The 22735-nt window shown below is 46.6% G+C and overlaps 1 protein-coding gene across 19 annotated transcripts in view; it reads right to left on the reverse strand.

The window, feature by feature from the left end:
- Window positions 1–22735, reverse strand: part of ANK3 (ankyrin 3) — a 1328922-nt gene that overhangs the window by 813288 nt on the left and 492899 nt on the right. Inside the window, exon 1 of one of the 19 annotated variants that reach the window (XM_063961783.1) lies at window positions 7811–8373. The exons of the other annotated variants lie outside the window; for them this stretch is intronic. Coding sequence (XP_063817853.1) covers window positions 7811–7873 — 63 coding nt within the window. The 5' untranslated portion in view covers window positions 7874–8373. Of the gene's footprint in view, window positions 1–7810; window positions 8374–22735 lie in introns of those variants that run through there. 19 annotated transcript variants of the gene reach the window in all.

Here is a 22735-nt window from a genome sequence, read left to right on the forward strand (position 1 = left end):
GAAAGTACAGGTAATCATGAATGGGATTATGGGGCAGATGCATACCCACCAACATTTGACACCCGAAAACCGGTACAAATTAGGAAAAGGGGCGTCCTTTCCTATACTTTCAATGGAGCTTTAGTGAGTAAAAAATGGGTACAAATCCCTTTTTGGCAGGTACAGACCATAAAAAAAGGTACTGTACAGGTCAAAAAAGGTACAGTTGAAGGTATGCAGATGTATTAAGCCTAGAGCAGTTAGAATGCAAGGTGATAATGTCCCAGCCAATCACCTCCAATATGTAAATTGGCAGTTAGGAGCTGATTGGATGGTGCCTTATTACCTTGCACTTATCACTTCTCTAGGCTTAATACATCTGCCCCTAAATTTGTAAAATTGCACAAATAATAAAATAAAGCAATTTGGGAAATCTAATACTACATATTTAGCAAAGAATACAAGGCGACTGGCCCCATTTAATGAGCAAAACAGAAAAACTAGATCATAGGCAGTTGGTCTGCTGTGTTTACTCTGTGTTTGCCTAAATCCAATGTGGGGTCATGTTTGTTATTTGCCTTATATACAAATAGTCTTGAAAGGTTTCAGATGGAAAATGCTCAGAAACGTGTCTAGTGTTGTGACGTGTCTAAACAAAACCAGTTCTATTTGTGAAATTACTACACAGATTGAGCTTTTCTTTTCCAATGCAACACCAAAATAACTGCTGCTTACCCACGGATATCTGCGTGGGAGGCAGGCCCTCCTTTCCATCATGCTGCTGTGTACAACTCCCCTTTCCACAAGAAAATGGAAGAGCCAAAACTAAAATGAACATTAAGGTGGATGAAGTTATTGCTATGCTGAGTACTAAAGGTGCAAGCAGGCTAGCGGCTGTGACTGTGCAGACCAATAGAAAGAGCTTTAGTCTTAAAACCCAGTCGTCGTGGGCAAGTCTCCCGCATCCACCACCAGCCCATGTACTCCCCCTCAGCTACCCACAACGGAGCACCTGTGGGTGGTCCGAGAGGGACCTGATGACGCGATTTGCGCTGAATACCGTCATCGAAGCTCTGTCTCCTGATATTCAGTGTTTTCTCGGCACTGTATAGTGGGGAATGGAGCCATGATGACATATTTGTGCCACCACGCCCGCTGGATACGCCTGCTGGACACGCCCCCTTCCGGCCGGACACCCCCCTGTTCGCCGACCAGGCTGCCCCCTCCCGGAGGAGGGGCCAGCAATGTCGACAAGTATGCCATGAATGGCCATATCACACACTCAGTTATACTGTGATTCATAACTGATGGAACCCTAGAGCAGGTCTAAGCCCATGTTCTTCTTACCACACACAGCCAAGCACAACCACACACTTTGGTGCACCCAATGTGCCCCGTTGGTCTATATGCTGTAGAAGATAGGGTTAAAGAAGCTGAAGTACAGATATAGCGTCTCCCAATTTACCAAGTGGTAAACCAATAAGAAATCTCAGATTTATCCTACAGTATCTAACCACTCCTTATCACTCCTTCCAGAGACTTCTGCTTTATTGGGATTTAAGGGCTTCAAAAAAGCCTCACTGCATATGCATTGCACGTATCAGTACTTTCCGTCCATCGCACAGCGCAAGGGTTGGCCCATTATAGTACAGATACTTCAATGTACCCATGTGATATGCACCAATATGTGATAGTCACCACTGACCACTGCGCATCAGTGTTAAGAGGAATTTAATAGATAACACAGATGCTGTTGCTTGAGTAATCAGTTTGTCCTTCAATTATTCAATAACATTTGGAAACTATAAACAAAGTCACAGTATGGATTGGAAACTAAATTAAAATAGAGACGCAAATCACATCTGGAGCAGCAGGAGTTACTAAGTGATATAAACTAAATCTGATTGGCTTCAAGGTTATTTAAAGTCCCCAAGTGTGTTTGCAGTTCACAGCGCAGCGACCGGGCAAATATGCCAGTGACTGCAATGTACTTTAATGGAACAAACTGATCCTGCCTTAGGGCAATCCATAACTAGTGATACAGTACTATGGGTATATAAACATTAAGCATCATAATGTACAGATACAAATAATTGATTACTTAGCATATATCAGATGGGGAAGATTAGCGATTTAATGTATTTTTTGTCTGTGTTTTACAATCTAAACACTTAAGATTCTCACATTTAAAATGCACTTTCTTTAAGTGATGTCCATCCTTAAGCCTGTTTGTTCTGTATTTTGACTGCATCATATTTAAGGTAACTGAAAGGAAGCACTTAAAGTGGTGTTATGTGACTTACTGTCAAACACCCGGAACGTCATTTATCTACAGTTCTGTGTAAGATACTTTATCTTGCTTCAAATAAACATTGAATATCTTCCATGAGAGGGATAGGTGTGGCGAGTGTGTTACATCTTACGCAGGAGCAATGAGAAATTCTCCGCCGTTTATGCACAAACCCTGGCAGTGCTAATTGTGTATATATTAAACTATCCAATACATTTGTGTATTCAGTAAACAATAAGTAATGGTTTTTAATTTAAGAAACTATAAAATTGATGTATCAGAAACCCCCACATTGAGCCAAACTGGTATCCTTAAAATAAAGGAAGGTTCTTTCAGTCGGGATCCAGAAGGCAAACAGCAGGATCTCAACGGCAAGTACGGGGGGCGGGGAAGGTAAGTCACTAGTGAGAGAGTTAGGGTTAGGCTGCGGGAAAGGTTAGGGTTAGGCTGCGTGAGGGAACAGTTAGGGTTAGGCTGTAGGAGGGACAGTTAGAGTAGGGCTGCGGGAGGGGACGTCAGGATTTTGATTGCTGAGATGCCGCTATCAACATCCCAACCGTCTGGAATCTCACTGTCGGGATTTCGTACCTAACCCCTTTCTAGTTGATCAAAAACTATTAGAAACCTTTCCTAGTCTGTTCCAAAGCAAAATTGCAGGGGACATCTGTCTACTAGCAACGTCAATGGATCACATCCAACGATCTCATACCAAGTCTGGCACTTTCCACTCATTTACTGTAAATGTAAGGTTACCAATCTAAAAACACATAGCTAGCATGATGTTTAAGTAGTTTTATACACTCACTACATCTCATTATCTGACCCTCTTTCAGTAGCCACACCTTCAAATGGCCCCAGATGACTTACCTCTTCAAAACACCCCAACAACCCCCTCATAACTCACTGTTCTACCCCTCTGACCTCTCACCTACTCTCTTTCCTAGTTCTCTATTTTGGTTATGCAGTTTCCTTTAGACCATAGAGAAAGGGGATGGGCCTGGGTACTGGGCGTGTGGCCAAATCAGTGAGGGGGAGGTAAAAAACATAAAAAATAAAATACTCTGCTAAGGGAGCAATGCACTCTGTAAAGGGAGATTTGTTCCCCTCAGCAGCGCTGTTCAGGAACTGACCTGGGTTCCCTCCAAACCCCAGCAACAAGCCTGGGCCCAAGCAAACAGTACCTGCTACCCCCTCTCTGCACCACTGCTGTTAGTTATCACGGGCTGGGCTCTCTCCCCTGTTCTCTACTTCTTGCACTATCCCTGTAACTAGTACACTAGTGCCCAGTGGCACCAAGGAGGGGAGCAGGTACAAATTACCCAGGCCTGGGCTGTGAAACCCCTCTTCCCAGAATACCTGTGCTGTTTCTGGCAGCAGTGATCTCCTCGGGAAGATGGCACCGCACATAGAAAGCAAAGACTCTGTAACTGTAGGAATCTTTGCTCTCTAGTTGCCAGCGTCATCTTTCCAAATATCACTGGGAGGAAGGCGCTGGCTGGGGATGAGGGCCCTGCTTCCTGTTCAAGTAAGGTAGGAAGCGGATGCCCTCCCTTAAGCTTCCCCCTGTCTTAAAATTGTGCCCCCTGCACAAATGGACATCATCATGCCCCCTTTTTTAAGCTACGCCCCCTTCTCATACCCCGGCGTGACTCTCTATGCCCCTGCTAGTTCCATTTCTGAACCGTTACTAGTGACTATGATCCTCAGTGTATTACTGAATGAGGATTTACTTCCTACTCCTTCCCCAAGCAAATTTTCATTACTTACTTTCACTAACAATAATGAGTCATTCTATTGCTCCCCCAGTAACTCCACCCTGCATTTGAATGTATCATTTTGACATAGACATCCTGTGTCTGATGTTTAACTGTATTGTTAGCCCCTGTACCGCACAGCATATGTGATACCCCTGAACTCTATGGAAGCCTATGGATGTTACTCAGGCCCAGCCCTACGCATATGCTGACTACGCGGCTGCGTAGAGCGCTGGATCGGTGAGGGCACTGCTGAAGTCACCTTCACTAGGCTCTTTGACACCGCCACTCACCACCCGCCGCCTGCTGCTCACCACCTATCGCTTATCACCGAGATCACCAGTGGAATGAGGACCAACTCATTGGAGAAAGATGGAGTCCAAGGTCTCCACAATTCTTTTAGTACTCAAAGCAGAGCACCAGAGGGCCTTACAGAGAAGTAGAAGTAAGGCAGCTCCAATCTGTGGCAGGTAAGAACAAGGAAGAAGTGGAACAATCACAATCAGTGGCAGCCGGGACATTCCGTTCCTGATGACGTCATTTTTCACAAGACCTTCAGGAACGGTGTTCGGGAGCATTCCGGACAAAAAATAGCCCTGGTACTGTTAAAAAAGTTATTGTGTGTTTAGAAAACATTTTTTGAAGTAATTGAGAAAATATATTTTCTATAGGTACGGCCAAAGAGGTGCTCTAGCAGTAAGGATAAAAAAAAGTATTTAAATGCCAAGTGAAATATAGCCTATTGATTACCCATTGTAGTATTGTCAACCATTGACATACTGTATCTGTATTGTTTCATTTGTATTGAATTGCATGTCATTTGCACGCTGATCAATATTTTCTGCATACTATTTCTTGGTTCCGTGTCCTCCTACTCCCCTTTAGATATTTCCTATATTATTCTATTTATCAAGGTTGTCACATTTAGTAATTTTACTGTGTGTATGGGCCTAGCCTGCTACAGACTGAGAGGGACATGCTTTTGGAAAGGTACCATCTACAAGTTCAAGCGCAAGCTTTGTAAGCGGGAGGTTTTTTTTTACAAATATGCGTTTTATATATACCACAAAGAGACCTGTATTTACTACAGAAAATGTAACACCAACAGCCTATACAAGCACACACACATACACTAATACAAGTACAGACATACATACGCATCTGCACCTGAGCTGGAAACCCTCTGACAGGCACACTTCTTTCTGCTGCATAACAGTGTAGCTGAGTGCCCATTGCTCCGGAGCGCAATCCAGTTGAGTGCCCGCTGCTGCCGCTGAGTACCTGCAGCCCAGCTCAGTCATCTCCTGTGCATTGGACTGCACAGAGAGTTCTTGAACGCAGAGTTATGGCTGAGTAGCTGCCACTTATCTAGACCTAACTTATCTATGCACACACCAATAGCCTGGGTACCACATATACTGTACCTTGTGGCACCATGTAAAATATGATGATGATAATAATAATAATAATAAATACACAATGGAGCATACTATGCTTATTAATATGGCCAGAAAAGAAAGTTGTTATATTGCCGTAAAATACCTTTTTGGGCAATTTCGAGCAATGCCCAACTCCTTGTCAATACCTGCATGCCGCAGTTAGAAGAGACTTAAGCTGGGTAAACCCTAGACTGCATCGCGAACGATGTGCCTGATTCTGAGTTCTGACGGATCAGAAGAATATATCGCTCAAATCATCTAGTGTGTATGCTCTATGTCGTTCATCAGCAACATCTTCCATTGGAACTGCATGCGGGTGACATCGCAAGCAAGCACCATGGCCCCCACGTTGCTCCCTCACTGCATGCATCGGCAAGTGTGTATGCATTTGCCGCTACCGCCTCCACCACCAAACCCCGTTGCCGATATCGTGCTGGGTACACATCGTCTAGTGTGTACCCAGCATTAATGCTCTGCTGCCCAGTCCACGTCAAGTCACACATGTGCAATGCTCTAGAAGCCTGAACGTGGGCTTTTAGTTGAGGAGTCTCATAAAAAAAATGTAAAGAGCGGAAAAAAGGAAAACATGCTTTATTATCCCAATAGAATATTTTTTCCTTCACCTCCCTCTGCCATCCCCATCCTGACATGGAGACAGTGATCAGTAAACTGCTGTCCTTGTACCGCTGCTGTCCTTGTTGCTGTAAATAGGCAATAGTGGCAGCCTTTGATAAATTGCAAAATGCCCTATTACGGCGTAAAGAGCCATTTTCCCGGGACACAGGGCTATTCAGATGTATAGCACAATAGCAGCCAATATGTGCTAACAATCCATGTCTGAAGCATCCTGTAAGGTACATTCTCACTTGCATTGGAATACTGTGTTCCTACTGCAACTTAAGTAATTGTCTTTAATAATAAAACCCACTGTACCAAATGAGACTGTACACATGTAGAATTCTATTGTGCGTTTTATTAATCTGGTCTTGTTCCATTTCAGTGTGTCTGACGCACTTCAGTGTAGGTGAAAACGTAAGCTCACCTCAATGGCAACACTTTGTAAACACAATGACATGCGGCTGAGATAAGAAGCTTGCACATGTATGTTATCTGAGATGTATGGATCAAAAACTTCCGGTTATATTGAAGATATTTCAAACAAACAATCCAAAGCAGATCCCTTTAATCTTGGACACCTATGATTTACACAGGTTCTGTGGCTGGCTAAACTCTGGCCTGAATTTCACCTGGTTTTAGTCAGTCACAGAACCTGTGTAAATCATATGTGTCCCAGATTAAAGAGATATTATGGTAAAAAAAAAAAAAAAAAATATATATATATATATATATATATATTCTCTCTCTCTCTCTCTCTCTCTATATATATATATATATATATATATATATAGAGAGAGAGAGAGAGAGAGACACACACAATCATATATAATATCATATACAGTATTACAAATACACACATATATCTTTACACCTACATACATACATACATACATACATACATACATACATACATACATACATACTGTTAGCTGTGTCTACCCTGTCATCACAGTAATATATAAATACAGATAGTTTAGTCTAGGCTGTCAGCATAATATATGCGTAACAGAATTGTATGTATTACCCAGTCTGGTATTTTTCACATGGATGACTGTTATGTACAGGAGAATAAACTAGAACAGTCAACACCATTTACAATTATCTTTTGTACTTTCGGTCCCTTGTTTCTCCCTGTGGAAGCCCAGTAACAGGAATGGAGCACCTGTTTGCTAAAGAAAATCATTGCATTTGGTAAGTTCCTAGCTCACTCCACGATAGACTGTGCTAACAGCAACACAATACACATCAATATGAAACGTGAATCTTATTTGCCATTTCAACTGAATCCAGCAGGTTCCAACTCCCAGTGTTTCACTATGTAGAGGGTACACTGATACACATAAAGGCACCTAGCCCAAACAGTCTCCACTATACGTAGACTTGTACAGAATCACCAATAATGCCTCAAAACAGAAAGTTTCCCAAGAAACAGAAATCTATAGTGAACTGGGGATTTTTAAAGCACGATGTGATAGGTTACACATATAGATCTTATCCTACAATACCACAATAACATTAATAAGATCATCCTGGGAAAGGTGTGTCTGTCTTGTTGCACGTTAAGTCTGGAAGAACCTCGCTGGTTTCTCCCTGTGAACACACCCAGACGATACCGTACACAGCCAGGCCAGCATCTTATCTGACAACTTATTGCTTTCAGCAGAGAAAATGACTGCCTTGATCACAGTATATACACAGCAATCACAATGGAAGCAGCAGAGATGTATTACCTTTTTGCCTTTCTTTTTCCTATGTGCTGGCTTGGAAATTTTCTCCTTGGGTTCCTCACTCATTTTCTTGGTATACTGTATGAAAAGGGATCGCTGCTCCTATATATTCCAACATCCAAAGCCAACGTGTGAATTCAGAGCACAGAAACAGAAAGTCCTTCTCCACGATGTGTCACAGACTGGTATGAAGCTGATGGCTCTACACAGTCTTCTTAATTTCAGCTGCACAGAAAGAAATTGCCCAAGCTAACAGCCTATGCTTAGAAGGAGGGAAAAAAAACTGGGAGTTTCCCTGACATAAAAGGTTATTATTCCGTTAAATAAATGAGTGTTAACCCTGTGCAGCGGTAACTACACTCTAACCTTGAAGTGAATCGGAATAAGACTTGCTGAGCTCTCCCCAAGAGTGTTTCCAGCCTTTAAAGGTATTGACGAGAGCGTAAGAGGAATGAGAGGCAGATTGCTGACAAGTGTCAGAAGCTTTCCCAACCCGACGGTCTGTTCTCCTTCTTCTGGTCTGGGAAACTGAAATGTAAATTTCACTGATTGCAGCCAGCGTCTTAATACTAACACATGTGTTAAATGCATTAGGGCAAGGCAGAAAGAATACCGACTCACGTTACACTGCCTTTAAAGCCACTCCCAGGCTGATCTAACAGTAGGGCATACAAAACAATTAAGTTGCATCAAACTCTTTGTGAAACTGGGTTCATTACAGATATGACGTCGGCTTGGAAGCCATTGCGCTTTTACAATTCCTAAGCAACAATTGCAATGACGGTGAATCTTGCAAAGTGCAGGATTGGATGTGTTCGGTTTGAGAACACCGGCAGTACCAAATACGCCATGTCTGTCATTGGAAAGAAAATAGGTATCTGCTGTTATTTCTAGAACATTTTGCGTCATTTCGTTATCACTATTGGCTTAGTAGGGCAATAGTATGCAGCACTAACACAGAATTGTTTAGGTACTCACTGTTCCTTTCCAATCAGGGTCACAATCTAGTTTGTGGATGACAGGTACAAAGTGACAAAGGAATAGCAATGTGATCTAAATGAGGGACTCTGGCAAATTTCTCTGCTTTGTATTATGTGTTCAGCTTCCCTATCAAGTAGAGATGAGCGGGTTCGGTTCCTCGGAATCCGAACCCGCCCGAACTTCATGTTTTTTTTCACGGGTCCGAGCGACTCGGATCTTCCCGCCTTGCTCGGTTAACCCGAGCGCGCCCGAACGTCATCATGACGCTGTCGGATTCTCGCGAGGCTCGGATTCTATCGCGAGACTCGGATTCTATATAAGGAGCCGCGCGTCGCCGCCATTTTCACTCGTGCATTGAGATTGATAGGGAGAGGACGTGTCTGGCGTCCTCTCCATTAGAATAGAGATAGATTAGATAGAGAGAGAGAGATTGTGCAGAGTCGCAGACAGAGTTAGTTTACCACAGTCAGTGACCAGTGCAGTTGCTAGTTAACTTTTATTTAATATAATATATCCGTTCACTTCTCTCTGCTATATCCGTTCTCTGCCTGAAAAAAAAAACGATACACAGCACAGTCAGTCACACAGTGTGACTCAGTCTGTGTGCACTCAGCTCAGCCCAGTGTGCTGCACAGTCATCAATGTATAAATTAAAAGCTTATAATTAATTGTGGGGGAGACTGGGGAGCACTGCAGGTTGTTAGCAGGAGCCAGGAGTACAATTATATTAATTAACAGTGCACACTTTTGCTGCAGGAGTGGTGACCAGTGCCTGACCACCAGTATAGTATTGTTGTATACTACTAATATCTCTTTAAATATCAACCAGTCTATATTAGCAGCAGACACAGTACAGTGCGGTAGTTCACGGCTGTGGCTACCTCTGTGTCGGCACACGGCAGGCAGTCCGTCCGACCAGAATTGTATTATTTATTATTATATACCTACCACCTAACCGTGGTTTTTTTTTCATTCTTTATACCGTCATAGTGTCATCCTAATTGTTACGAGTATACTACTATCTCTTTATCAACCAGTGTACAGTGCGGTAGTTCACGGCTGTGGCTACCTCTGTGTCGGCACACGGCAGGCAGTCCGTCCGACCAGAATTGTATTATTTATTATTATATACCTACCACCTAACCGTGGTTTTTTTTTTCATTCTTTATACCGTCATAGTGTCATCCTAATTGTTACGAGTATACTACTATCTCTTTATCAACCAGTGTACAGTGCGGTAGTTCACGGCTGTGGCTACCTCTGTGTCGGCACACGGCAGGCAGTCCGTCCGACCAGAATTGTATTATTTATTATTATATACCTACCACCTAACCGTGGTTTTTTTTTTCATTCTTTATACCGTCATAGTGTCATCCTAATTGTTACGAGTATACTACTATCTCTTTATCAACCAGTGTACAGTGCGGTAGTTCACGGCTGTGGCTACCTCTGTGTCGGCACACGGCAGGCAGTCCGTCCGACCAGAATTGTATTATTTATTATTATATACCTACCACCTAACCGTGGTTTTTTTTTCATTCTTTATACCGTCATAGTGTCATCCTAATTGTTACGAGTATACTACTATCTCTTTATCAACCAGTGTACAGTGCGGTAGTTCACGGCTGTGGCTACCTCTGTGTCGGCACACGGCAGGCAGTCCGTCCGACCAGAATTGTATTATTTATTATTATATACCTACCACCTAACCGTGGTTTTTTTTTCATTCTTTATACCGTCATAGTGTCATCCTAATTGTTACGAGTATACTACTATCTCTTTATCAACCAGTGTACAGTGCGGTAGTTCACGGCTGTGGCTACCTCTGTGTCGGCACACGGCAGGCAGTCCGTCCGACCAGAATTGTATTATTTATTATTATATACCTACCACCTAACCGTGGTTTTTTTTTTCATTCTTTATACCGTCATAGTGTCATCCTAATTGTTACGAGTATACTACTATCTCTTTATCAACCAGTGTACAGTGCGGTAGTTCACGGCTGTGGCTACCTCTGTGTCGGCACACGGCAGGCAGTCCGTCCGACCAGAATTGTATTATTTATTATTATATACCTACCACCTAACCGTGGTTTTTTTTTTCATTCTTTATACCATCATAGTGTCATCCTAATTGTTACGAGTATACTACTATCTCTTTATCAACCAGTGTACAGTGCGGTAGTTCACGGCTGTGGCTACCTCTGTGTCGGCACACGGCAGGCAGTCCGTCCGACCAGAATTGTATTATTTATTATTATATACCTACCACCTAACCGTGGTTTTTTTTTTCATTCTTTATACCGTCATAGTGTCATCCTAATTGTTACGAGTATACTACTATCTCTTTATCAACCAGTGTACAGTGCGGTAGTTCACGGCTGTGGCTACCTCTGTGTCGGCACACGGCAGGCAGTCCGTCCGACCAGAATTGTATTATTTATTATTATATACCTACCACCTAACCGTGGTTTTTTTTTTCATTCTTTATACCGTCATAGTGTCATCCTAATTGTTACGAGTATACTACTATCTCTTTATCAACCAGTGTACAGTGCGGTAGTTCACGGCTGTGGCTACCTCTGTGTCGGCAGTCGGCAGGCAGTCCGTCCATCCATAATTGTATTATTATTATAATATATACCACCTAACCGTGGTTTTTTTTTCATTCTTTATACCGTCGTCATAGTGTCATACTAGTTGTTACGAGTATACTACTATCTCTTTATCAACCAGTGTACAGTGCGGTAGTTCACGGCTGTGGCTACCTCTGTGTCGGCAGTCGGCAGGCAGTCCGTCCATCCATAATTGTATTATTATTATAATATATACCACCTAACCGTGGTTTTTTTTTCATTCTTTATACCGTCGTCATAGTGTCATACTAGTTGTTACGAGTATACTACTATCTCTTTATCAACCAGTGTACAGTGCGGTAGTTCACGGCTGTGGCTACCTCTGTGTCGGCAGTCGGCAGGCAGTCCGTCCATCCATAATTGTATTATTATTATAATATATACCACCTAACCGTGGTTTTTTTTCCATTCTTTATACCGTCGTCATAGTGTCATACTAGTTGTTACGAGTATACTACTATCTCTTTATCAACCAGTGTACAGTGCGGTAGTTCACGGCTGTGGCTACCTCTGTGTCGGCAGTCGGCAGGCAGTCCGTCCATCCATAATTGTATTATTATTATAATATATACCACCTAACCGTGGTTTTTTTATACCACCTAACCGTGGCAGTCCGTCCATAATTGTATACTAGTATCCAATCCATCCATCTCCATTGTTTACCTGAGGTGCCTTTTAGTTCTGCCTATAAAATATGGAGAACAAAAAAGTTGAGGTTCCAAAATTAGGGAAAGATCAAGATCCACTTCCACCTCGTGCTGAAGCTGCTGCCACTAGTCATGGCCGAGACGATGAAATGCCAGCAACGTCGTCTGCCAAGGCCGATGCCCAATGTCATAGTACAGAGCATGTCAAATCCAAAACACCAAATATCAGAAAAAAAAGGACTCCAAAACCTAAAATAAAATTGTCGGAGGAGAAGCGTAAACTTGCCAATATGCCATTTACCACACGGAGTGGCAAGGAACGGCTGAGGCCCTGGCCTATGTTCATGGCTAGTGGTTCAGCTTCACATGAGGATGGAAGCACTCAGCCTCTCGCTAGAAAACTGAAAAGACTCAAGCTGGCAAAAGCACCGCAAAGAACTGTGCGTTCTTTGAAATCCCAAATCCACAAGGAGAGTCCAATTGTGTCGTTTGCGATGCCTGACCTTCCCAACACTGGACGTGAAGAGCATGCGCCTTCCACTATTTGCATGCCCCCTGCAAGTGCTGGAAGGAGCACCCGCAGTCCAGTTCCTGATAGTCAGATTGAAGATGTCAGTGTTGAAGTACACCAGGATGAGGAGGATATGGGTGTTGCTGGCGCTGGGGAGGAAATTGACCAGGAGGATTCTGATGGTGAGGTGGTTTGTTTAAGTCAGGCACCCGGGGAGACACCTGTTGTCCGTGGGAGGAATATGGCCGTTGACATGCCAGGTGAAAATACAAAAAAAATCAGCTCTTCGGTGTGGAGGTATTTCACCAGAAATGCGGACAACAGGTGTCAAGCCGTGTGTTCCCTTTGTCAAGCTGTAATAAGTAGGGGTAAGGACGTTAACCACCTCGGAACATCCTCCCTTATACGTCACCTGCAGCGCATTCATAATAAGTCAGTGACAAGTTCAAAAACTTTGGGTGACAGCGGAAGCAGTCCACTGACCAGTAAATCCCTTCCTCTTGTAACCAAGCTCACGCAAACCACCCCACCAACTCCCTCAGTGTCAATTTCCTCCTTCCCCAGGAATGCCAATAGTCCTGCAGGCCATGTCACTGGCAAGTCTGACGAGTCCTTTCCTGCCTGGGATTCCTCCGATGCATCCTTGCGTGTAACGCCTACTGCTGCTGGCGCTGCTGTTGTTGCCGCTGGGAGTCGATGGTCATCCCAGAGGGGAAGTCGTAAGCCCACTTGTACTACTTCCAGTAAGCAATTGACTGTTCAACAGTCCTTTGCGAGGAAGATGAAATATCACAGCAGTCATCCTACTGCAAAGCGGATAACTGAGTCCTTGACAACTATGTTGGTGTTAGACGTGCGTCCGGTATCCGCCGTTAGTTCACAGGGAACTAGACAATTTATTGAGGCAGTGTGCCCCCGTTACCAAATACCATCTAGGTTCCACTTCTCTAGGCAGGCGATACCGAGAATGTACACGGACGTCAGAAAAAGACTCACCAGTGTCCTAAAAAATGCAGTTGTACCCAATGTCCACTTAACCACGGACATGTGGACAAGTGGAGCAGGGCAGGGTCAGGACTATATGACTGTGACAGCCCACTGGGTAGATGTATGGACTCCCGCCGCAAGAACAGCAGCGGCGGCACCAGTAGCAGCATCTCGCAAACGCCAACTCTTTCCTAGGCAGGCTACGCTTTGTATCACCGCTTTCCAGAATACGCACACAGCTGAAAACCTCTTACGGCAACTGAGGAAGATCATCGCGGAATGGCTTACCCCAATTGGACTCTCCTGTGGATTTGTGGCATCGGACAACGCCAGCAATATTGTGTGTGCATTAAATATGGGCAAATTCCAGCACGTCCCATGTTTTGCACATACCTTGAATTTGGTGGTGCAGAATTTTTTAAAAAACGACAGGGGCGTGCAAGAGATGCTGTCGGTGGCCAGAAAAATTGCGGGACACTTTCGGCGTACAGGCACCACGTACAGAAGACTGGAGCACCACCAAAAACTACTGAACCTGCCCTGCCATCATCTGAAGCAAGAAGTGGTAACGAGGTGGAATTCAACCCTCTATATGCTTCAGAGGTTGGAGGAGCAGCAAAAGGCCATTCAAGCCTATACAATTGAGCACGATATAGGAGATGGAATGCACCTGTCTCAAGTGCAGTGGAGAATGATTTCAACGTTGTGCAAGGTTCTGATGCCCTTTGAACTTGCCACACGTGAAGTCAGTTCAGACACTGCCAGCCTGAGTCAGGTCATTCCCCTCATCAGGCTTTTGCAGAAGAAGCTGGAGGCATTGAAGAAGGAGCTAACACGGAGCGATTCCGCTAGGCATGTGGGACTTGTGGATGCAGCCCTTAATTCGCTTAACAAGGATTCACGGGTGGTCAATCTGTTGAAATCAGAGCACTACATTTTGGCCACCGTGCTCGATCCTAGATTTAAAGCCTACCTTGGATCTCTCTTTCCGGCAGACACAGGTCTGCTGGGGTTGAAAGACCTGCTGGTGACAAAATTGTCAAGTCAAGCGGAACGCGACCTGTCAACATCTCCTCCTTCACATTCTCCCGCAACTGGGGGTGCGAGGAAAAGGCTCAGAATTCCGAGCCCACCCGCTGGCGGTGATGCAGGGCAGTCTGGAGCGACTGCTGATGCTGACATCTGGTCCGGACTGAAGGACCTGACAACGATTACGGACATGTCGTCTACTGTCACTGCATATGATTCTCTCAACATTGATAGAATGGTGGAGGATTATATGAGTGACCGCATCCAAGTAGGCACGTCACACAGTCCGTACTTATACTGGCAGGAAAAAGAGGCAATTTGGAGGCCCTTGCACAAACTGGCTTTATTCTACCTAAGTTGCCCTCCCACAAGTGTGTACTCCGAAAGAGTGTTTAGTGCCGCCGCTCACCTTGTCAGCAATCGGCGTACGAGGTTACATCCAGAAAATGTGGAGAAGATGATGTTCATTAAAATGAATTATAATCAATTCCTCCGCGGAGACATTGACCAGCAGCAATTGCCTCCACAAAGTACACAGGGAGCTGAGATGGTGGATTCCAGTGGGGACGAATTGATAATCTGTGAGGAGGGGGATGTACACGGTGATATATCGGAGGGTGAAGATGAGGTGGACATCTTGCCTCTGTAGAGCCAGTTTGTGCAAGGAGAGATTAATTGCTTCTTTTTTGGGGGGGGTCCAAACCAACCCGTCATATCAGTCACAGTCGTGTGGCAGACCCTGTCACTGAAATGATGGGTTGGTTAAAGTGTGCATGTCCTGTTTTGTTTATACAACATAAGGGTGGGTGGGAGGGCCCAAGGATAATTCCATCTTGCACCTCTTTTTTCTTTTCTTTTTCTTTGCATCATGTGCTGATTGGGGAGGGTTTTTTGGAAGGGACATCCTGCGTGACACTGCAGTGCCACTCCTAGATGGGCCCGGTGTTTGTGTCGGCCACTAGGGTCGCTAATCTTACTCACACAGTCAGCTACCTCATTGCGCCTCTTTTTTTCTTTGCGTCATGTGCTGTTTGGGGAGGGTTTTTTGGAAGGGACATCCTGCGTGACACTGCAGTGCCACTCCTAGATGGGCCCGGTGTTTGTGTCGGCCACTAGGGTCGCTAATCTTACTCACACAGTCAGCTACCTCATTGCGCCTCTTTTTTTCTTTGCGTCATGTGCTGTTTGGGGAGGGTTTTTTGGAAGGGACATCCTGCGTGACACTGCAGTGCCACTCCTAGATGTGCCCGGTGTTTGTGTCGGCCACTAGGGTCGCTAATCTTACTCACACAGTCAGCTACCTCATTGCGCCTCTTTTTTTCTTTGCGTCATGTGCTGTTTGGGGAGGGTTTTTTGGAAGGGCCATCCTGCGTGACACTGCAGTGCCACTCCTAGATGGGCCCGGTGTTTGTGTCGGCCACTAGGGTCGCTTATCTTACTCACACAGCGACCTCGGTGCAAATTTTAGGACTAAAAATAATATTGTGAGGTGTGATGTGTTCAGAATAGGCTGAAAATGAGTGTAAATTATGTTTTTTGAGGTTAATAATACTTTGGGATCAAAATTACCCCCAAATTCTATGATTTAAGCTGTTTTTTAGGGTTTTTTGAAAAAAACACCCGAATCCAAAACACACCCGAATCCGACAAAAAAAATTCGGTGAGGTTTTGCCAAAACGCGGTCGAACCCAAAACACGGCCGCGGAACCGAACCCAAAACCAAAACACAAAACCCGAAAAATTTCCGGCGCTCATCTCTACTATCAAGTACAAATACATAACAAGAACATTGGTTATCATATTGGTGCACATTGCAGATCTTTTCCCTGGTATACCATAGAACAGGACATGATTATTTTGCCAAAAACCTTAAACAGTCGGGAGATTTGCAGGAATGTGCCACCATTTCATCCACAATTGATTGACATAATAGAACATAACAATGCAAAGTAGACCAGCACATCCAAAAAAGGCTAAAAGCAATACCTGCAACACAAAAGCAATTATCCAGTATTATTCTTACATTCAGGGGTGTACCTCCGAGAGGCAATGGAGACACCTGGCTCTGGGCTCCAAGCCCTTAAGGGGAACCTGTATGTACAGCAGCACCTGTGTGGGTCACAGCGGGATCCAAAGGTGACTACTGCTCTTCCAACGGAGCTCTGAGGCATACCCGCTGCTGCTGCAGAGTTAGAAGGCTCTGTCCCAGGAACCCTGCTAACACCTGCACAGGGAAGCCAATCCCGGGTATCGGGATTGAAAAATGGCCAATCCCGGGATACCCGGGATTGGCTTCCCTGGATTGGCTTTTAGCTATGTGGCCGCCCCCGCCACGCACACATAACTCACCATAAACCACGGGTGGGGAACAACCTCTGAAATCTCCTGCCGGTTCCCTGCAGCAGCTGACGGTGCAGCGTGACTCTCACGCTGTGCTGGGGAGCCGGAAGAAGGAAGCCGGGCAGCGTCTGAGCATCCTGTGGACTCTCAACGCTGATCCCTCAATCGCCGGGATTGGAGCTTCTAATCCCGGGATTGAATCCCGGCCATTTTTGGAACTAAATCCCGGGATCCCGCCGATCCCGATCCCGGGATTGGCCACCATACACCTGCAATAGGGGACAGGGTGTTCACCTGGAACTGTTCAGCCTCAGCAAACGTGCATCTGCTGCTGCTGGACTATGAGATGGGACTCGCTGGTGAACGCTGATTCTGCATGCTGCAGACGGCTGAATCTTGAGAGTCTGACCCTGGCCCACCAGCCTTAGTCACACAGCGTAGCTGGAGTCCCGCCATTTCACTGTGGGCTCCGGACCCTGTAGACCAGCTAAGAGCGCTATCTATATCATTATGTAAGCCATGTGTGTTTATACACTAACAAACATACACACACCATATTTGGGGTGGGGGAGGCCACCAAACTCGAACTTGCCTCTGGGCGACTGGGACGCAGAATGTAGCATGTCACGTGGCATCCCCACCCCCTTTGGACCCGGCATTGGAAAGTGTGTATGCACTTGCCGAATACTAGGTGTCTTCGGTGGTGATGTTGGGCTGGGTACACATTGCTTAGTGTGTATCCAGCTTTACACTTTAAAAAAAAAGGGAGGTTATTTGCTGTGCCCAGCTTTGTCATTCACAGAAAGCTTTTATACTTGGTAGATACCACCAATCTTTTAACAAATGCAATAAAAACTAGTACCCCAGTATGGATGGTGTAATGGTTAGCATTACTTCCTCACAGCACTTAGGTCATGGGTTCGATTCCTACCATGGCCCTAACTGTGTGGAGTTTGTATATTCTCCCAGTACTTGCGTGGGTTTCCTCCGGGTACTCCGGTTTCCTCCGACAATCCAAAAATATACTGGTAGGTGGCCTAGCCTGTGAGCTGAGAGGAGGTGATCCCTGTGAGCTCCCGCTGGCCCTGCTCTTTTATCAGCCTGGAAAGCGCTTTCGGGGACCCAAAATCCCTCTCACCCATATTGCTTTCCCCCCTCTATCGCCTGGGATCGGAGGGTTTGGGTTGCGGAGCCAGGGGAGCCCTTTTAAGGGTTCCTGCAGGTTGCGGCCCTCCCCTCCATAAGAAGCCGGGGACTGTGGTGTGATCCCCCTGCCGACCGGAAGTGCGGCTGTGCGGGCCGAACGGCGGAGGAGCCCGAGAAGGATCCCACACACCCCGGAGAAGAGTGTGGCGGTGACACCCACGACTGTTACCCCCTGAGTCCCTGCAGCTGAGGTCCGGGCCGTGTATCGCTGGCGGCGGCGGCCCCGTGCGGCCGGTGAGTACCCTCATTCCAGCGCATTACCGGGAGCCTTTCCCCGCTGCCCCTGCCCCCCCCCCCCCGACCTACCTACAGGGGACTGGTGTGCGCCGCGGAATCGGGGAGCAGGCCTTGGAGCTCCCGCGGATTGCGGCCTACCAGCTGCCCTCAAGCCGGGGCCTCGATTTTACCGCCAGGCCGGCGCGACCCGCGGGTGCCGTGGATTGGGTTCCCGGTCCTCTCCTCCACTTCCGAGTGCTCCGCCTGCCGCAGTACACCCCCGTGGAGGCCTCCCTGCTTCCCTTACCTGTCCTCTCAGCTGGGACCACGCCGAGGGCCGTGCTTCTTGGGGACCCGCGGGGCACCTGGCGGCCATCTTGGAGGGGACTGGGCGCTTCCCCGGATCCCCTGCCGGTCTCCAGGAAGCGAGGTGTGCTGCACTATAGCTTTCACTGGCCCTCACAACTCCTGCTCTAGCCCCCTGGCATCATTCTATCTGCACAGCCTCACACTGCATTACACAGCTGGGAAATTCGCTGTGCTGCAGCTAAGAGGTCACTTCATCCTGCATTTGTTCTCTCCCCCTCAGTGTATTCTATTGCTGGCTGGATGAGCTCTCACGGGGCTGAGTTGCCCCCAACGAGTACACCCCTGTAGTGCTGAGGCGCTTCAACCTATATCCTTGTACCTCTATAGCACCTCTGTGGTGCTCTCTCTTACATCTCTGCATCATACAGTTGTGGTGCTTTATGTGACCTTCATGTGAATCTCAGCCTCTGGAACACTCAACACTCCACGTTTATCTGGGCTAACGGGTGTACACCCACTGCACTGAGTCTGTACTCACGCATTACAGTGCACCCGGCTGGGCTTCCCCGGCCATTTTCTGTGAACTGCCTACAATGTGATCTCACTATGTAACGCACCCGGCCGCATGGGTGATTCTAATGCTATAGGAGCTTCCCCGTCCCCGCCCAGGTGTTGACTACTACTCTACCTCATCCCTCTCCGTCACCATGCCTAAAGGGGGGAAGAAATCGAATGCTAATAATCTGGTGGGCTACTTCAGGAATTCTACTCAGTCCTCTACTCGGAAATCAGCACCACCTCCGCCCACGTCGGCAACCTCCGACCGTGACTCGGACGATGACTCTTCTTCCACCCCTTCCACCCCCGCCACTAAAGCGGATGTCGCTCTCCTCCTGTCCGAAATGCGCAATATAAAAAAATCAATCTGTGCGGAGGTGCAAGAGGCTATTTCTGGTCAGAAAACGGACGTGGACAGCTTGGGATCCAGAGTTGACGCCATTGAAAGAAAACAAGAAGAGCTTATCGCCTTTCAACAAAAATCAGAACAGGAGATGACTCAAATGCGCACAGATGTTATGCTATTAGCGGATAAACAAGAAGATTTGGACAATAGAGGCCGCCGGAACAACCTTAGAATCCGCAACGTCCCCGAGACGGTAGAACAGGCCCACTTCACTGATTATCTGCTCCGCCTGTTCCGCTCACTCGCTCCCTCTGTTCCTGATGATATGCTACTTCTAGATAGGGCTCACAGGGCCTTGCGTCCTAGATCTCAGGATGCTAAAACACAGAGGGATGTAATTCTGCGTTTTCACTACTTTGCTGTCAAAGATCAGGTCTACGCCAAAGCTCGGATGTCTCCTGCCATATCTTTCGAGGGCTCCAATCTCCTTTTCTTCCAGGACTTGTCACCGGTTACGTTGAATAGAAGAAGAGAGCTAAAGGACATAACCAAAACCCTGAGAGACAACAATATCAGATACAGATGGGGCTTTCCTTTTGCCCTCCAAGTCAGATCTGATGGAAAAGTCCTATCTGCTAGATCCCCTGATGAGGCCCTTCAACTACTCCGCCACTTGAACATCTCTGGCCCTCTGGCTACCACTCAGCATCCTCCCCCAGTCAACACCTCCCCTTCCCTCACAGCCCCGTCCTCAAATTGGAACACTGTTGGATCTGCCTCCCATTCCTCCCCGGGAACATGACTGTACATTTGTTGCTGCCCTTGAGCTGGCCTCCCTCCCGCAACGGCTCTCATTGGATCTCAGGGGGTCCTTTTGCGTTTCATCAGTGTTCCCATACTCTGTTGAGTACTCTGTTTAGTTAATGTTTACTGTTTTATTTTTGCCTTATAATATTTGTGGAGGTTGGGCCTGTTTGGGTCCTGGGACCGGGGCTCTCCGCGGTTGTCCGCGCAGTCCCCGGCCCCGGGTGGCCTGACCGGGTCACACTTTCTTTTCCTATTTCAAATGGTTCCAATGTTACTGTTTTTCTTCTCTCCTACGATTACATGCTTATTTTTAGGGAACTCAGGAGGTGGGGGTCTACGGACCTCTATTTTTTCTGAGGTCGGGTAGTCATCATACCATGTTTCCCCTATGTTCCTTTAGATTTGCTCTCCCTCCTCTCCCTCCCCCCTCTTCCCCTCCCCTCCCCTTCAGCTCATCTTGCCTACTAACTACAATATGCACACTACATTGGTTTTGCCCACACACGGGGCCCGGTCCTCACAGGTCTCTCCTCTGAGCGGCTGGGTTCACTCATCCCCCATTCGGCCTTCAGGGTCGACGTCGGACGTATTAGGCCCGCGGGTCTATTCCTTCCTTGGGTCCGACCTGTGAGAATGGATTTTCTCTGTTTTCTAGTTGCTGACGTTAACATATGCCTGTTTTTCATCTGTTCTCCTTCTGTTTCTCTTCTTCTTTCTCTCGTCTTCTTCCCTTCTTTTCCCCCTCTCTCTTCCGAGGTTCCGCTGGTGCGCTTCCGCTTGATTAGTGCTCCACTTCTATTCCCATGGTTCTTAGAATAGTTTCCCTGAACACGAAAGGTCTGAACAGCCCACGCAAACGTTCCCTCTTATCTCAGTCCCTTAAACAGCTCAGAGGCGATATTATATTCCTACAAGAGACCCACTTCTCTGGCACTTCACACCCCGAACTTAGGTCTAAAACCTTCCCACACACTTTCCATGCTTGCGATCCCATACGCAAGAAGAAGGGGGTCTCTATACTCTTTGCTAGCCACCTGGCTTTCACCCCCTCCGATATATTGAGGGACCCTGAGGGTAGATATCTGCTGTTAGTGGGGCTGTTGAATGGGAACCCCTACACATTCTTGAATGTATATGCTCCAAATCAACTACAGGCCCCTTTTTTCCATTTCCTAAATAGCCTCTTAGCTCTGCACAGACGCGGTAATGTGGTCTTGGGTGGGGATGTGACCCTGGATAGTGCTCTGGATAGATCTAAACCTCTACCCAGATCAATGCGCTCCTCTCATTCACGTAATGCGGCTGCTCTGAATATCTTGCTATCCCGACACCTTCTCTTCGATGCATGGAGAGTGAAAGAGTCGAACGCCCGTGATTACACCTACTACTCCCCTATATATGATGTCTACACAAGATTGGACATGCTCTTTCTGAGTACAGAGCCTGCTCAATGCATTCTTGACACCTCCATTTACCCTAGCACGTGGTCAGACCATGGCCCGGTCACTGTGGACGTCCCGGGCCCACATCCTCCTGCTCGCCACCCTGCATGGCGGTTGAATGACAGACTCCTTCTTAATCCCCAAACGAAAACCCACATAGCTGCCGAAATCTCCCATTACTTTAATACAAACGCATCTCCGACTGTTTCTCCTATGTTACTGTGGGACGCTCACAAGGCGGTCTTACGCGGATGCCTGATTAGCGCCTCCTCTCATAATAAGAAGGCTAGGGCCAACCGTATCCGGGAACTCTCGGACTTGGTCACATCCCTTTCGCTGAAACACAAAACATCAGGGTCCGAAGCGGATCTCTCTTCTTTGTCCTCTGCCAGAGGTGAATTAAATTTGCTCCTGACGGCGAAGGTGGAAACTAGCTTGAAATGGCTCAGCCAGTCTTTCTACGAAAAGGGGGATAAGGCTGATCGGCTGCTAGCTTCTAGGCTTCGGACTAAATTGGCAAGAAACGTTTTGTCTATCCAGTCTTCCCCTGGCAAGAAAACTCGTGATCCTAAACGTATCACCGAGACTTTCTCTCGCTTCTACGAGAAGCTGTACAACGCTTATGGGTCCTCACAATCTAGCCCGGATTTTCTTGCGGACATAGGCGCCTTTCTGTCCCACTGCCATCTGCCCTGTCTGTCCCCAACGGTTTCCGCGGAACTAAACTCTAGGATCTCCGATGAAGAAATTGCCACCGTCATTAAAGGCCTAAAATTTAACAAGGCTCCTGGCCCAGATGGCTTTTCAGCCGCCTACTATAAGACTTTTCTTCCCCAGCTTATGCCCCACCTTTCAACCCTCTTTAATGCTGTTTTACAGGGAGCTTCTTTTTCCAAATCGGCTCTGGAGGCTAG

The sequence above is a fragment of the Pseudophryne corroboree genome, chromosome 3, assembly GCF_028390025.1.
Source record: "Pseudophryne corroboree isolate aPseCor3 chromosome 3, aPseCor3.hap2, whole genome shotgun sequence".
Taxonomy (NCBI): domain Eukaryota; kingdom Metazoa; phylum Chordata; class Amphibia; order Anura; family Myobatrachidae; genus Pseudophryne; species Pseudophryne corroboree.